Source organism: Coregonus clupeaformis, chromosome 39 (genome assembly GCF_020615455.1).
Source record: "Coregonus clupeaformis isolate EN_2021a chromosome 39, ASM2061545v1, whole genome shotgun sequence".
Classification (NCBI taxonomy): domain Eukaryota; kingdom Metazoa; phylum Chordata; class Actinopteri; order Salmoniformes; family Salmonidae; genus Coregonus; species Coregonus clupeaformis.
This window is the reverse complement of record NC_059230.1, coordinates 18,990,712-19,008,945: the sequence shown is the minus strand read 5'-3', so window position 1 is coordinate 19,008,945 and position 18,234 is coordinate 18,990,712. Positions and strand designations below refer to the sequence as shown.

General features: G+C 46.6%; 1 protein-coding gene across 1 annotated transcript in view; it reads left to right on the top strand.

Moving 5' to 3' along the window:
* LOC121554278 (neurexin-2-like) overlaps positions 1-18,234 on the top strand; it is a 591,334-nt gene that overhangs the window by 473,015 nt on the left and 100,085 nt on the right. Inside the window, exon 6 of the mRNA XM_041867756.2 lies at positions 90-391. Coding sequence (XP_041723690.2) covers positions 90-391 — 302 coding nt within the window. The remainder of the gene's footprint in view (positions 1-89; positions 392-18,234) is intronic.

Below are 18,234 nucleotides of genomic sequence, written 5' to 3'. Positions count from 1 at the left end.
TGAAGGCAATGTATATGCTCAGTCCTCCATTGACCAACAATTACTGTAAAACCTCATCCCTCTCTCTCTCTATCCCCCTCTCTCTCCAGGGAAGGAAGAGTCGGTAGCCACCTTCAAGGGGAACGAGTTCTTCTGCTACGACCTGTCACTGACGCCCATCCAGAGTAGCACGGACGAGATCACGCTCTCCTTCCGCACGCTGCAGCGCAACGGCCTCATGCTGCACACGGGCAAGTCGGCCGACTACGTCAACCTGTCGCTGAAGAGCGGCGCCGTGTGGCTGGTCATCAACCTGGGCTCGGGCGCCTTCGAGGCGCTGGTAGAGCCTGTCAACGGGAAGTTCAACGACAACACCTGGCACGATGTGCGCGTCACCCGCAACCTGCGTCAGGTAAAGAGACACAACGTGATTGGTCCATCTTCTACGCAGCGTTTCTCTCTCGCTTTCTGAATCGTTCTATCTTTCAGGCTATTTTATCTCTCTCTTCTTTCCCTGATGTTGGTTTTTTTCTCTTCCAGTTCCAGGGTTGAGATCTGCAGAGGATTGCTGCTGCTCACTCTCTCTTGTCATGGTTTTCTTTCCAAAAACAACCAAAGATCCATGTCATCTTCTCATTGGGGCAAACGTGGGGGAAGGGGGTCAAAGTTGAGATCACAGAGGAAGTAGAACTGACCCAGTACTTGAGCATCACACACATTAATTTATATTATGGTGGATATCTAGTACACAAACATCTAGAACATTAAGTACTTTTATGTCTACGTAAGCCTAATAGGGAACACTGCGTTCAGTAGTCACTACCAATGGGAGCTGTTCTTGCTTAAATATGTATGCATGTAATGTACTTACCCACATGTGATGCTTTCTAATTTATCAGAAGAGACGGTACATTTCAGCCCCATCTAAACACATTACTCCATAGATCTTTACAACCAGCTAATCACAGGCAATAGGAGGCAAAGGAGCCCACACAGCCGATGTGAACACCAGCGTACACATACACTAACACACCCCCACACACGTATATCCCACACAACCACACATTGAATTAAACAGCACAAGCAAAGGATCAATACCAGGTCATCAATTGGCATATAGTGGCGGTGAGATGTAATCAATTTCACTTACATTTGCCTTGCTTGCTTCTCCCAGTGTTTTGGTAATTCTAATTGGAACGAATGGCTTGTCAGCCCTAATAATAGCTATTGTAATGGCCCCGTATTGCAACCAGGCCTGATGTGAATGCATTAACAAAAAAAAACACCAACTCCTTTGTCCACTGCCGCAGCAAACATTTACACAAAGTCTTACTTCCTCTCCCCTGGAAAGAAAACAGGTGCGTCAAACTTTCCTGGACTTTTTCATCACTGCAGAATTCAGTCTCAGGCAGGAGAAAGAAAAGTTGTGTTGCTGGTAAAGGAACCTCAATGGCGCAGTACGTTTGTGGCATTATCTTTCATAGGAAGCTCTCCAGACCAACTAGTTTAATATGTATCGGCTGTCATAGCAGTCATTCATGCTGCAAACGCAGAGATTAGGCCACTGCAGTCATGTAGCTTGAATAAGCATGTAGCTAGTTATTGGTCACGTGCCGAATACAACAAGTTCAGACTTTACCGTGAAATGCTTACTTACGAGCCCATTTCCAACAATGCAGATTAAAAAGTACGAAAAATATGTCCTAAATAAAAAAGGAAATAGTAACACAATACAATAACAGTAACGAGGCTATATACAGGAAGTACCAGTTCCGAGTCAATGTGCAGGGGTATGAGGTAGTTGAGGTAATACAGTATGTACATGGAGGTAGGGGTAAAAGTGACTAGGCAATCAGGATATATAATAAACAGAGTAGCAGCAGCGTATGTGAATAGTGTGAAAGTGTGACTGTGTGTGTGTGGGTGTGGTGTCAATATGCATGTGTGTGTGAGCGTGTGTGTATGTGTGAGTGTGTGTCTAGTGAGTCTAGTGAGTTTGCATAGAGCTAGTGCAATTACAAAAAATAAAGATACAAAAATAAATAATAAAGTGTGTCAATGTAAATAGTCCAGGTAGCCATTTGATTGACTGTTCAGCAGTCTTATGGCTTGGGGGTAGAAGCTGTTCAGCAGCCTTTTGGTCCCAGACTTGACACTCCGCTACCGCAGGGACTATGGAAAATGTAGGTAGTACAGACTGGGTCGGGGAGAGGTTGAAAATGTCACTGAAGACACTTGCCAGCAGATCAGCGCATGCTCTGAGTACGTGTCCTGGTAATGCATCTGGCCCTGCGGCCTTGTGAATGTTAAGCTTTTTAAATAATAATAATAATATGCCATTTAGCAGACGCTTTTATCCAAAGCGACTTACAGTCATGCGTGCATACATTTTTTTTTTGTGTATGGGTGGTCCCGGGGATCGAACCCACTACCTTGGCGTTACAAGCGCCGTGCTCTACCAGCTGAGCTACAGAGGTCTTACTCACATCGACTAAGGAGAGAGTGATCATGCAGTCATCCGAAACAGCTAGTGCTCTCACGCATGGTTCAGTGTTGCTTGCCTCAAAGCAAGCATAGAAGGCATTTAGCTTGTCTGGTAGGTTTGCGTCTCTCGGCTGGGTTTCCCTTTGAAATCTGTGATAGTATGCAAGCCCTGCAACGAGCATCAGAGCTGGTGTAGTAGGATTCGATCTTAGTCCTGTATTGATGCTTTGCCTGTTTGATGGTTCGTCGGAGGGTGCAGTGGGATTACTTATAAGCATCCGGATTAGTGTCCCGCTCCTTGAAGGCAGCAGCTCTAGCCTTTAGTTCAGTGCGGATGCTGCCTGAAATCCATGGCTTCTGCTTGGGATATGTACGTACGGTCACTGTGGGGACGACGTCATCGATGCACTTATTAATGAAGCCGGTGACTAATGTGGTAAACTTCTCAATGCCATCGGATGAATCCTGGAATATATTCCATTCGGTGCTAGCGAAACAGTCCTGTATCTTAGCATCCGCTTCATCGGACCACTTCTGTATTGAGCGTGTCACTGGTACTTCCTTTTTGAGTTTTTGCTTGTAAGCAGGAATCAAGAGGATAGAGTTATGGTCAGATTTGCCAAATGGAGGGCAAGAGAGAGTTTTGTATGCATATCTGTGTGTGGAGTAAAGGTGATCTAGATTTTTTTTCCTCTAGTTGCACAGGTAACATTCTGGTAGAAATTAGGTAAAACGGATTTCAATTTTCCTGCATTAAAATCACTGCCCTCCAGGAGCTCTGAATTAGCATTTTCTTGTTTTCTTAAGGCCCTATACAGCTCGTTGAGTGCGGTCTTAGTGCCAGAATCGGTTTGTGGTGGTAAATAGACAGCTACAAAAATACAGATGACAACTCTCTTGATAAGTAGTATGGTCTACAGCTTATCATGAGGTATTCTAAGTCAGGCGAACAGAACCTCGAGACTTCCTTAATGTAATATTAGAGATTGCACACCAGCTGTTGTTGACAGAGACACACACCACCCTCCTTAATCTTACCGGACTCTGCTGTTCTGTTCTTCCAATGCATAGAAAAACCAGCTAGATGTACAGTGGGGGGAAAAAGTATTTAGTCAGCCACCAATTGTGCAAGTTCTCCCACTTAAAAAGATGAGAGAGGCCTGTAATTTTCATCATAGGTACACGTCTGTCCACAACATCAAACAGTCACACTCCAAACTCCACTATGGCCAAGACCAAAGAGCTGTCAAAGGACACCAGAAACAAAATTGTAGACCTGCACCAGGCTGGGAAGACTGAATCTGCAACAGGTAAGCAGCTTGGTTTGAAGAAATCAACTGTGGGAGCAATTATTAGGAAATGGAAGACATACAAGACCACTGATAATCTCCCTCGATCTGGGGCTCCACGCAAGATCTCACCCCGTGGGGTCAAAATGATCAGAAAAAATCCCAGAACCACACGGGGGGACCTAGTGAATGACCTGCAGAGAGCTGGGACCAAAGTAACAAAGCCTACCATCAGTAACACACTACGCCGCCAGGGACTCAAATCCTGCAGTGCCAGACGTGTCCCCCTGCTTAAGCCAGTACATGTCCAGGCCCGTCTGAAGTTTGCTAGAGTGCATTTGGATGATCCAGAAGAGGATTGGGAGAATGTCATATGGTCAGATGAAACCAAAATAGAACTTTTTGGTAAAAACTCAACTCGTCGTGTTTGGAGGACAAAGAATGCTGAGTTGCATCCAAAGAACACCATACCTACTGTGAAGCATGGGGGTGGAAACATCATGCTTTGGGGCTGTTTTTCTGCAAAGGGACCAGGACGACTGATCCATGTAAAGGAAAGAATGAATGGGGCCATGTATCGTGAGATTCTGAGTGAAAACCTCCTTCCATCAGCAAGGGCATTGAAGATAAAACATGGCTGGGTCTTTCAGCATGACAATGATCCCAAACACACCGCCCGGGCAACGAAGGAGTGGCTTGGTAAGAAGCATTTCAAGGTCCTGGAGTGGCCTAGCCAGTCTCCAGATCTCAACCCCATAGAAAATCTTTGGAGGGAGTTGAAAGTCCGTGTTGCCCAGCGACAGCCCCAAAACATCACTGCTCTAGAGGAGATCTGCATGGAGGAATGGGCCAGCAACAGTGTGTGAAAACCTTGTGAAGACTTACAGAAAACGTTTGACCTGTGTCATTGCCAACAAAGGGTATATAACAAAGTATTGAGAAACTTTTGTTATTGACCAAATACTTATTTTCCATCATAATTTGCAAATAAATTCATTAAAAATCCTACAATGTGATTTTCTGGAGAAAAAAAATCTCATTTGGTCTGTCATAGTTGACGTGTACCTATGATGAAAATTACAGGCCTCTCTCATCTTTTTAATTGGGAGAACTTGCACAATTGGTGGCTGACTAAATACTTTTTTTCCCCACTGTATATTATCCATGTCCTTGTTCAGCCATGACTCTGAGAAGCATAGTATATTACAGTTCTGTTATGATTTAACTGGATAGAACCCAAATGCAGACAAGTACACCAAGCCAGAGAAGTTTTAACAGGTTTATTATAATGTTCAATAGTCCAGGTTTCCAATAAATGGGGAAGAGCAAGTCCAGGTTACAGGGAGGGTACAGATCCAGGTCAGGGCAGGTGTGGTACCGTAATGTCCTAGTGTCCGTGGTGAGTCCAAAGGAGAGGCCCGATAGTGGAGAGCAGGATGGTGGTGGCAGGAGTGAAGCGGAGGCAGGAGTCAGGTTCCAAATATATGGTTGTCTTGACTATGATCTGACGATGAGTGGAAAGTTTGACCGGGTCTTAAAGGCTGAGGTGATTATGGTGAATGAGCTGCAGCTGGAACCCTGACTCCCGCACACCAGACTTCACTCCTGCAATCAAGGACAGACAGAGGGGAGGAGGAGAGCAGAGAGAGAGCTACCTAGCAGCAGTAGGCCTAACAGTACCCCCTCTACGGACGCCACCTGGCGGCCGACAGGGTTTATCAGGATGTAACCTATGAAACTCACGAACCAGAGCAGGATCCACAATGAAGCTCCTGGGCACCCAGGAACGTTCCTCAGGACCATAACCCTCCCAATCCACCAGGTACTGGAAACCACGACCCCGGCGGCGAACATCCAGAAGTCGCCGGACAGTGTAGACCGGACCCCCCACCCACGATCTTGGGCGGAGGAGGGGACGAGAGGGCGGGCACAAAGGGCTAACCGACACAGGCTTAATCTGGGAAACATGAAAGGTGGAATGAACCCGTAGGGAGGCAGGAAGCTGTAGCTTAACCGCGCAGGGGTTAACAATAGACAGTATCTTGAACGGTCCTATAAAACGAGGCGCCATCTTCTTCGACTCCACCTTCAATGGAAGGTCCCGTGACTTCAGCCATACCTCTTGACCAGGAGAGTAACCGGGAGCCTGGGACCGGTGACGGTTGGCTTGCCTCTGCATGTACGCCGAAGCTCGGGACAGAGCTACCCTGGCCTTCCTCCAGACCTTGCAGCAGCGGCGCATGTGGGACTGCACCGAGGGTACCGCAAGTTCCCTCTCTTGGGAAGGGAACAGGGGAGGTTGATAACCCAGAGCACACAGAAAAGGAGACAAACCAGAGGAAGCGTTAGTCAAGGTGTTATGAGCATATTCCACCCAGGGGAGCATGGAGCTCCATGACCCAGGGTTAGACCCAGTGACACAGCGAAGTGCGGTCTCCATCTCCTGGTTCGCTCTCTCGGCTTGCCCGTTGGTCTGGGGGTGATATCCAGAGGACAGGCTGGATGTAATGCCCAAAGCTTTACAGAAAGCTTTCCACACCTGGGAGACAAACTGGGGACCCCTGTCAGAGACAATATCCGTGGGTAGACCATGAGAGCGGAACACATGTTCAACCAAAATATCAGCCGTCTCTCTGGCAGTGGGCAGTTTAGGTAGGGCCAAAAAATGAGCGAACTTAGAAAAACGATCAATCACCGTAAGAATGACAGTCTTACCAGATGAGGGGGAAGTCCAGTGACAAAATCCATAGCGATATGCGACCAGGGCCGGCTGGGTATAGGTAGAGGTCGTAGATGACCAGCGCTGGCCTGGGTGGAGTTTTTACTTCGTGCACATACCGTACAAGCAGCAATGAAGGCTCGAGTGTCCGCCTCCATCGTGGCCCACCAGAACTTCCGTCGCACAAAGTCAAGGGTCCGCGAAACTCCAGGGTGACAGGTAAGGGGAGACGAGTGAGCCCACTGAAGGACCTGGGAGCGAGCAGACTCAGGGACAAACATCCGGTTAGGAGGACCCCTCCCAGGGTCAGCTTGATGATGTTGAGCCTGTCTAACAATCCCCTCGATGTCACATGTGATGACTGCAATACTGCAGGTAGGAGGCAAAATGGGTTCAGGGTTACTACCAGTATCAACAGCCGAATGAACACGAGACAGGGCGTCAGGCTTGACGTTGCGTGACCCAGGACGGTAAGACAGAGAAAAATTGAATCTCCCAAAAAATAGTGCCCACCTGGCTTGACGGGGTTGAGCTGCTTCGCTGACTGGAGGTAAGCCAGATTCTTATGATCCGTCCAAACGATGAAGGGTTGTTCCGCCCCCTCCAACCAATGTCGCCACTCCTCGAGAGCCAGCTTAACGGCGAGCAGTTCACGATTTCCAACATCATAATTCCTCTCTGCCTGAGAAAGTTTCCTTGAGAGAAAAGCACAGGGATGCAGTTTGTTATCTTCAGGGAGAACGTTGTGACAACACTGCACCTACCCCAGTGTCGGATGCATCCACCTCCACGACAAACTGGCGGTCGGGGTCCGGCTGCATCAGAATGGGAGCCGAGGCGAGCGATGTTTCAGTTCTTCGAACGCTGATTCGGCCCCCTTCATTCCAAGCGAACGGTCGTGAGATAGAGGTGAGAGCGGTGAGTGGCGCCGCAATGCGGCTGTAGTCCTGATGAACCTCCTATAGAAGTTCGCAAACCCCAGGAATCGTTGAAGTTGTTTGCGGGTAGAGGAGCTGGCCAGTCCGTGACAGCAGAGATCTTAGCTGGGTCCATCCGCAGCTCCCCTGAGCTATGATGTAACCCAAAAAAGAGGTCTCAGACACATGAAATTCACATTTCTCCATCTTCACAAACAGTTTGTTCTCCAACAACCTTTGCAACACCTGGCGCACATGCAGTTCATGTTCCTGGGAGGACTCTGAGAAAATCAAGATATCATCCAGATAGACAAAAACAAACCCGATTCAACATGTCCCGAAGGACATCATTGACTAGTGCCTGAAAAACAGCAGGGGCATTAGACAACCCAAAAGGCATAACCCGATACTCAAAATGTCCCAAAGGGTGTGTTGAAGGCAGTCTTCCATTCATCACCCTTACGTAATGCGCACCAGGTGATACGCATTACGTAGATCCAGTTTCGTAAAGATGGTAGCACCATGAAGGAGGGGAAAAGCAGAATTAATCAAAGGCAGAGAATACTTGTTCTTAATGGTGATGTTGTTAAGTCCACGGTAATCAATACAGGGTCTGAGGGTCTTATCCTTCTTAGCAACAAAAAGAATCCCGCTCCTACAGGTGACGAGGAAGGACGCATAATACCTGCCGCCAAGGAGTCCCGAATGTAGTTCTCCATAGCCTCCGTCTCCGGCCGGGAGATTGTACAGGCGACTGCTGGGGAGCGGGGCTCCTGGCTGGAGGTCAATGGCGCAGTCGTAAGGCCGGTGAGGAGGAAGAGAAGTAGCTCTGTGTTTGCAGAAAACGGATGCCAGGTCATGATACACGTCAGGAACAGCAGAAAGATCCATGGACTCCAGTGGAGGTTGAGGCACAGTACTGGCAGGAGTCTGAGCAGAACACAAACAATTCACATGACAAAATGTGCTCCATGAAACAATGCTACCTGTCACCCAATCAATGTGTGGATTGTGTTTTATGAGCCAGGGGATACCAAGGACCAGGGGAGTCTGTGGGCAGTCGATAATATGGAATTGAATGTTCTCCTGATGATTTCCCGACACTCTAAGACAAACAGGAACAGTCTGATGGGTAATGCGGGTCAACAATTGTCCATTTAGACCCTTAGCCTGCAGCGGACAGTCCATAGGAACAGTCTCCAAATCCATTTGTTGAGCCCACTCTCTATCCAAAAGCTTTCGTCGGCACCAGAGTCAATCAGCGCACTAACAGAGAAATTCTGGGACTGCCACTGGAGGGATGCCTGGAGCAGAATGCGGGGAGAAGAGGAAGAATCCGCTGCTCGGCTCACCAAAACTTCTCCCATAAATGATGAGCCGGCCCTTTTCCCCGGACGAACTGGGCAGGAAGGAACGAAATGACCAGCTTCTCCACAATACAGGCAGACCCGAGCCTGAATACGACGTGCACGCTCCTCTGAGGACAACCGTACGACCCACCTCCATGGCTTCGGGTTCAGTGCTCCTCGTATCGACTCGGGAAGACACGGCTCTCTCCGTAGGGACGATGCAGGGAGGAGTTTGTTGATGACAGACAGGTTGCTTGGAACTAACACTCCTCTCCCGGCGGCGCTCCCGAATCCGATTATCCAACCTGATAGTGAGTGAAATAAGATTATCCAGCGTGAGGCGATTCATCATATGACACCAATTCATCTTTTAAAGTCTCAGACAAAGCATTGATGAACACTCCTTGTAATGCCTCGTCATTCCAACCACTCACTGCTGCTAAAGTCCGAAACTCCACTGCCATCTCCGCCACACTACGAGCCCCCTGCCGAAGAGAAAACAACCGTTTCGCAGCCTCCTTGCCTCGTACGGGGTGGTCAAAACCTTCCTCATCTCCGTGGTGAAGGCCACGAAGCGTTGCAATTGTCCGACTGACTCTCCCAGACCGCGGATCCCCAGGCACGAGCGGAACCGCTAGTAGAGTTGATAAGGTAGGCAATACGGGCTCTTTCTGAGGCGTAGGTGAGGGGCTGTTGTTCAAACACTAACGAACATTGAGTCAAAAAATCGCCACAGGTTCCCATGTTCCCGTCATAGCGCTCTGGAGCAGGAACAAAAGGCTCTCTGATCTGGGCTGAAGGGGTAGTAAGGGCAGACACTTGATTGGTGAGTAATTGAACCTGATTAAGCAGCACCTGACTGTCCTCAGCAATCGTCTTAAACAGGGTATCATGTTGGCCAAGTAGAATGCCCTGATTGGCTATGGCAGTCCAAATTTGAGTGCACTCTGGGGTGGTATCCGAGCTACTGTCTGCTGGGTTCATGTTGGTCAGATCATACTGTTATGATTTAACTGGATAGAACCCAAATGCAGACAAGTACACCAAGCCAGAGAAGTTTTAACAGGTTTATTATAATGTTCAATAGTCCAGGTTTCCAATAAATGGGGAAGAGCAAGTCCAGGTTACAGGGAGGGTACAGATCCAGGTCAGGGCAGGTGTGGTACCGTAATGTCCTAGTGTCCGTGGTGAGTCCAAAGGAGAGGCCCGATAGTGGAGAGCAGGATGGTGGTGGCAGGAGTGAAGCGGAGGCAGGAGTCAGGTTCCAAATATATGGTTGTCTTGACTATGATCTGACGATGAGTGGAAAGTTTGACCGGGTCTTAAAGGCTGAGGTGATTATGGTGAATGAGCTGCAGCTGGAACCCTGACTCCCGCACACCAGACTTCACTCCTGCAATCAAGGACAGACAGAGGGGAGGAGGAGAGCAGAGAGAGAGCTACCTAGCAGCAGTAGGCCTAACAAGTTCTTACTGTCCCATTGATAGGATAGTCTCAAACTGAGCTCGTCCATTTTATTATCCAGCGATTGGACATTCGCCAATAGAACAGAGGGTAGAGGCTATTTATTCACTCGCCGCCGTAGTCTTATCAGGGTGTCCGTGCGCCTGCCTCTATATAGCATTGTCTTCTCCTCCTTTGATTGTCTGGGATTTGGGCCTGGTCCGGAAAAATCTGTATTTCGCCTCTAAGTAGAAGTCCTCGTCCAAATCAAGGTTAGTGATAGCTGTTCTAATGTCTAGAGGCTCATTTCGGTCATTGAAAACGATGGCGGAAACATTATGTACAAAAAAAGTTAAGATCAGCGCAAAAAAAAGACACAAAATAGCACAATTGGTCAGGAGCCCGTAAAACATCCGCTTTCCAATGCAGCGCCATTCTTCCCACACTGCAGGGGTCAGATATTTTTGCTGCGAGGGCATGTTTGCTCACCAGAGTGAAACAGATTTAATGAGTTTGGAAAGCTGACATGATTCTAGAGATTTAGACCCTGATCCCACCCACCCACCACCGTACCACCATGATCCACACTGAGCTATGCTATACCACACAGACTCGAGCAGCTATACTACAAACACATCTATACTACATACACACACACGGACAGCTGTAAAACACACACACACCGCTATAGAAAGTTACAGAGGTACAAAGATCATACCCCCAAAACATCCTAACTGTTACCTATAACATGGAAGGTTAGCATTTTGGGGGGGTATGATATTTATGCCTCTAACTTTCTCGTTCATCATTATTCACGATTCATTCAGGATTATCTGTAATCATGGTACAGCAGCATCCACATTAATGTAGACGTGTTCAGAAACCTATTCTATTCTTATTTACAATAAAAGTGACTCCAAAATGACAATACATTATTTACCATTAGTTTCTATTGGGCTAAACATAATCTGAAACACAACCAAAACTAACTGCAAATGCATCCAACAAGTTTGTAGTCACAATCTTGATGAAGTCATTGCATGCTAGGAATATTGGACCAAAAACCAAACCTTTAATTACTTTAATACACAATGAGTGAATTTGTCTAAATACTTATGACACTTACAGATATGGCCCACTAGATACATAAAGTGCTTTCATTTATATACTGTATGTATGAAAATACCCCCCCCAAAAAAAGGTGACATTCTGTACTGTAGCACAAATCCAAAATGCTGGAGTATAGAGTCAAATTAAACATTATAGCTTCTACTACATACAGAGGGGAGTGTACATTGCCAGAATTTAATTGTTTGAGAGGAATTATATTATGCTACTGTAATGACATTTCTTATTAGCCTATAGGACAACACAATGACCTTCTTCGTCATAGTGGACATTGCCCCCAACCTCTGCTCTAGTAATCCCCAGAGAAGATGAGACCTCTATGTATCCTTGTCACTGACGTGAGGAGAACCCTATGCATTAAGGAGCTCTACATTTACACTGCCTTCACCCCACTGACTGCCTGGTTGGCTGAGGGAGGATATTGATAGCATTGACCTGACCTGACCTGTCACCTCTGACCCCATGTTTGCCCTCACTCTGCTCCTTGCTAATAAATAAATACTCTGGGAGCAGATCATGCTACTCATACACATGCAGGAGAACACACACACATACAGTGCCTTTGGAAAGTATTCAGACCCCTTGACTTTTTCCACATTTTGTTACGTTACAGCCTTATTCTAAAATTGATTTTAAAAATGTCCTCATCAATCTACGCACAATACCCCGTAATGACAAAGCAAAAACAGTTTTTTAGAAATGTTTGCAAATGTATTAAAAATAAAAACTATACCTTATTTACATAAGTATCCAGACCCTTTACTTTGAGACTCAAAATTGAGCTCAGGTGCATCCTGTTTCCATTGATCATTTGAGTACACCTGTGGTAAATACAATTGATTGGATATGATTTGGAAAGGCACACACCTGTCTATATAAGGTCCCAAAGTTGACAGTGCATGTCAGAGCAAACACCAAGCCATGAGGTTGAAGGAATTGTCCGTAGAGCTCCGAGACAGGATTGTGTCGAGGCACAGATCTGGAGAAGGGTACCAAAAAATGTCTGCAGCATTGAAGGTCCCCAAGAACACAGTGGCCTCCATGATTGTTAAATGGAAGACGTTTGGAACCACCAAGACTCTTCCTAGAGCTGGCCGCCCGGAAAAACTGAGCAATTGGGGGAGAAGGGCCTTGGTCAGGGAGGTGACCAAGAACCCGATGGTCACTCTGACAGAGCTCCAGAGTTCTCTGTGGAGATGGGAGAAACTTCCAGAAGGACAACCATCTCTGCAGCACTCCACCAATCAGGCCTTTATGGTAGAGTGGCCAGACGGAAGACACTCCTCAGTAAAAGGCACATGACAGCCCGCTTGGAGTTTGCCAAAAGGCACCAAAAGACTCTCAGACCATAAGATACTAGATTCTCTGGTCTGATGAAACCAAGATTGAACTCTTTGGCCTGAATTCCAAGCGTCACGTCTGGAGGAAACCTGGCACCATCCCTACGGTGAAGCATGTTGGTGGCAGTATCATGCTGTGGGGAGTTCTTTTCAGCGGCAGGGACTGGGAGACTAGTCAGGATCAAGGGAAAGATGAACGGAGCAAAGTACAGAGAGATCCTTGATGAAAACCTGCTCCAGAGCGCTCAGGACCTCAGACTGGGGTTAAGGCTTACCTTCCAACAGGATAACAACCCTAAGCACACAGCCAAGACAAAGCAGGAGTCTCTGAATGTCCTTGAGTGGCCCAGCCAGAGCCCGGACTTGAACCCGATCGAACATCTCTGAAGAGACCTGAAAATAGCTGTGCAGCGATGCTCCCTATCCAACCTGACAGAGTTTGAAAGGATCTGCAGAGAAGAAAGGGAGAAACTCCCCAAATATAGGTCTGCCAAGCGTAGCATCATACCAAAGAAGACTCGAGGCTGTGATCGCTGCCAAAGGTGCTTCAACAAAGTACTTAGTAAAAGGTCTGAATACTTATGTAAATGTGATATTTCAGTTTTTTTATTTTTAATACATTTGCAAAATAAAATTAAACCTGTTTTTGCTTTGTCATTATGGGGTATTGTGTGTAGATTGATGAGGGAAAAAAAACGATTTAATAAATTTTAGAATAAGGCTGTAACGTAACAAAATGTGGAAAATGTCAAGGGGTCTGAATACTTTCCGAATTGACTGTATATATACACACACACATCTGTAGGAGCACAAGCATGCATGTGTATGCACACACACACACACACACACATGCTGACACACACACACACACAAACACATGCACTTTTTAATGCCTAGCTTCATTTGTTTAAAAATGCTTTTACTGTGTTCGGCATCAGTAGTTACAATGAGCTTCCCAAACTGTTCAAGCTGGTGACTAATCATTCAGTTATTTTTTCACTCATTGTGTGTTTTCTCATCCACCACCACTCACCTGAAACATGTGGATTTGTCAGCTTCTTAATGGTGAAAATGAGGCAAAGAATTAGGTGAGAGGATATGGAATCCTAAAGAGAAGAAATTTAACACAGAATCACAGCTCCACCCAGAGGTGAGTAGTGGTAACGCTGTAGTGTAGGCCTATATCGGGAGAGGTAATGCTGTACTGCAGGCCTGTGTACGGAGAGGAAATGCTGTACTGCAGGCCTGTGTAGGGAGAGGTAATACTGTACTGCAGGCCTGTGTAGGGAGAGGAAATGCTGTACTGCAGGCCTGTTTGGGGAGAGGTAACAGACTGTGTCTGAGAACAGTGTGGATGGTCCCTGTGGTATATGGATGATGGACAGGCAAGGACGTTCACACTGACCTCTCATCATGGAGTAGGCTCCTTCAAACACAGAGAGTCAGTCAGGCAGGCAGGTGTCCCCTCCCTTCCCATTTACCCTCCTCCTACCCACCCTTCTCCTCCTCTTCTCTCTGGCTCTGACATAATGAGAGACTATCATGTACGGTTTGTAGACTTTAAGCACTGGTGACCGCGCTGCAATACTCCAGGGCTAAGTTGCTGGACAGACAGACACATACTACAGCACAAGCATTCATGCATACAATGCAAACCCATGCAGCAAGACCAGTGGACCAATTCGAATTGACAAACAGGAGGGTGGCTACGCACTCAGAAAAAAAGCTGCTTTCTAGAACCTAAAAGCGTTATTTGGCTGTCCCCATAAGAGAACCCTTTGAATAACCTTTTTTTGTTCCAGGTAGAGCCGTTTTGGTTCCATGTAGAATCCTTTCCACAGAGTGTTCTACATGGAACCCTTCTACCTGGAACCCTTTTGGGTTCTCCTATGGGGACAGTTGAAGAACCCTTTTGCAATCGTTTTTTCTAAGAGTGTAAGCATGGAAGCATATAGGTCTATACATTCGAATGCTCACATCCAGAAGTACACTTAGCTGACTGTTTCCACAGCAAGAGAAAGTTGTTGTTTGACACAAAATAAATGTCATGCACAAATGTAATCTACTACATGACACATAATATACCAACTCTGTATTCACAATTGTCTATTTATCTTGTCGACAGCCCTATATGTCTTTATAAACATGCCCTTCATTCATTCTGTTCACAATAGCAGACATGTATTACCCTCAAGAATCAATATCCTCTCCATGTTCCTTACAACTAGGCTGTGTCCCAAATGGAACCCTTTTCCATATATAGTGCACTACTTTTGACCAGGACCCATAGGGCTCTGGTCAGAAGTAGTGCCCTAATCAGGGCATATGGTGAGAGAGTAAAGACATCTCCTGTCATTATGAAGTGTCCACACTGAGTTTGCTCTCCGTCTGTGTTTTGATTATAGAGCACTCCCCATCAGAGATGTTAGGATTCGGCAGTAGAGGATGAACATTAAGGTGATTCTGCCAATATCCCCGTCTCTCCCGCTTCAGTCAATTCCCACTGGTCACAGACATCAATTCAACACTTTTCCATGTTGGTTCCACGTCATTTCATTGAAATGACATGGAAACAACGAGTTGGAAACAACGTGTGCCCAGTGGGTTCATTCCGCTCTAAATTATTACATTTATCATGTTATCTGTGCTGGATTTGTCAGCTTTCTTAGGGGAATCTAGTACTTCAAGTTTGCTGAAAGGCTGGTTTTTGCGACATGTAAACCATGGAAATGCAGATACCAATAGACGGAAATGGAGCAACTGGACAGCTAAACCTGGTATGACACATAGGCTACAGGGAAGAGACACAGACATGCTGTTCATATACTGCTGCTGCCAGAAAAAGGGCACAGGGAGATTTCTTGCAGTATCCCATTGTTTGGATCTTTAGGTTTCATTCCAAACCACTTACTGAAAGAGGGGGTAATACAGTAAGCACAGTCAGGAGCTGTCTATCTTTCTGTGTGCAGAACAGGCACCTTAGGCCCTCGGGAGACCTGCAATCAATAGGAAACATGATCCAGACAGGAAGAGCTGCAGGACATCAGGGAGTGTATGAGGATGGGAGGGTTGTGTGTGGGGATGGTGTGTGTGTGAGTGTGTGTGCGCGTGTGCGTGCATGTGTGTCAATGTGTATGATACTCTACATGCAGTGAAAAAGGAGGCCTCACAGAGGAAGAGAGAAAGCTTCTCTGGGATGCAGAGCACAGTTTAGGGAGCGAGGGAATAGGAAAGGCTTTCTTTTATTCCCTCTGTGGCTTAACAACAAAGTCTTTACTGCTCATGTGTCTGTGAACTGGGGAGAAGGCTTAGCTTACGTCTGGTGACTGAGACATTTGAACTCTTTAACATCTTTCCTATTCGCTCTCTTTCTCTCTTTCTTTTTCTCCCTCTTTGCATTCCCTTTCTGTCTATCTGTCTTGTGCTCTATCCCCTGTCTTTTTCCCCCATATAATTAGACCTTGGTTTCAGCCATTGGATTAATTGTGGGATCAAACAGATTTGTCTTGTTCTTAAGTGCTGAGCATACTGCTCTGAGCATACTGCTCTGGGGTTCCCAGTGCCCAGAGCTCCTCCAACACGTTGCCTTTGATGTGCTGCAGGCAGGACACACTGTGCGTGTACAGAGTTCACGCACACTCATGCATGAGCAGGCACGAATAGGCACACATCTTGTTTTTTGTTTTTCGATTATTTGTGTACTTGTTTGACATTCTACTGCACTGTTAGGAGCTAGTAACAAGCATTTCGCTGCAACCGCTAGACCAGGACTGCCCAACCCTGTTCCTGGAGCGCTACCGTCCTGTAGGTTTTTGCTCCAACCCTAATCTAGAACACATGATTCTGATAATTAGCAGGTTGATAAGATGAATCAGGTTAGTAACACGTGGGGTTGGAGCGAAAACCTACAGGAGGGTAGCTCTCCAGGAACAGGGTTAGGCAACCCTGCGCTAGACCAATAAACTTTAATTGGATTTGACATAATCATGTGCAGACACACACCCACACACACACACTGGAGCATGAGAATCAGGGCCTTAAAAAGGCTAGCGCTTCCTTTGTATGGGATGAGGAATGATTTAATCATTCCATAGGAAGGAGAAAGAACAACCAGTACCACAATCAATGGTGGGGCTTCTTCGAAATTCTTCTGCATCTCTTCTCCTCCTGTTTTTCTATCCCTCTCTGTTCGGCATCATCAAACTAACAATTGCAATTATGCCCCCCTCTCCCTCCCCTTCCATCCCTCCTTCCCTTCCTCTCCCCATCCCACAGCATCAACCTTCATCGACACAGAGAGGAAGCCACTAGAATGCAGAACAGTCGTCCAATCAATTCCTCCTCTCCCTTTCACTTGCATCTCCTCTCCCCGCTCGTAATTTGTCACCTAGCAACCGGCCGGTCCGCTGGCTGTTGTTTCATCTCGAGCCTGTTTATGTTTCTGCCTCCAGTACAGAAGAGGCATTAACCACTTCAGCGCCAGTACTGTCCTCATCGCATACCATAGTCCACCTCTGTATCTCTATAGAGTACCACAGCTCTCGTAGTGTTAACACTGTATTAACATACAGAAGAGGCATGAACCACTTCACTACCACCACCTCCTGTCCTCATAACATATTTAATCCCCTCTCTCTCTAGTCTAAAGAGTATCACAGCTCTCGTAGGGTTAACCATGCATTTCCCATAACATTCCCACCAGCAAGGACTAGTCAAACGATAGCAGAGCCACCGAGCACCTCCCTCGCATATCAATAAGGCCAAAGCAATTTATCGAGGATTATGGCCACCGGGGCTCATCTGTGGGTGAAATGGCACGCGGTGTGTAACATTTGGGTGAAATGGCATGCGGTGTAACAGTTGGGTGAAATGTCATGCGGTGTAACAGTTGGGTGAAATGGCATGTGGTGTAACAGTTGGATGAAATGTCATGCGGTGTAACAGTTGGGTGAAATGGCATGTGGTGTAACAGTTGGGTGAAATGGCATGTGGTGTAACAGTTGGGTGAAAATGCATGCAGTGTAACAGTTGGGTGAAATGGCATGCGGTGTAACAGTTGGGTGAAAATGCATGCAGTGTAACAGTTGGGTGAAATGGCATGTGGTGTAACAGTTGGGTGAAATGGCATGCGGTGTAACAGTTGGGTGAAATGGCATGCGGTGTAACAGTTGGGTGAAATGGCATGCGGTCTAACAGCTGTCGTGAGTCTACTGGATGTTCTGCACACAGGTCGAAGAGAGCTTCTGGCCAAAGACATTTAGCTCATGCCCATGTATGAAAATTAGTTTGAATCGCTACTCAATATTCAACTCAATAGCAATGATCTGCATGTCCTTTGCATAGCATCCCATTTCCATTTGTTTGCTAATATAGAGTTTGTATGATTGTACGTGTGCATATTAATATGGCACTTGAACTTACATGTGTGTATGTACGTACCTGCGTGTGTGCAAACAAGTGCTTGTGTGTGTGTGCGCGTACATGCATGCATGTTTGCGTGTGTATGCATACATTAACATCTTCACCCCTTCTCACTCAGAAAGAGCCCCTCGTTTACCACTAACAGCTCTGTCACCAACTGTCATG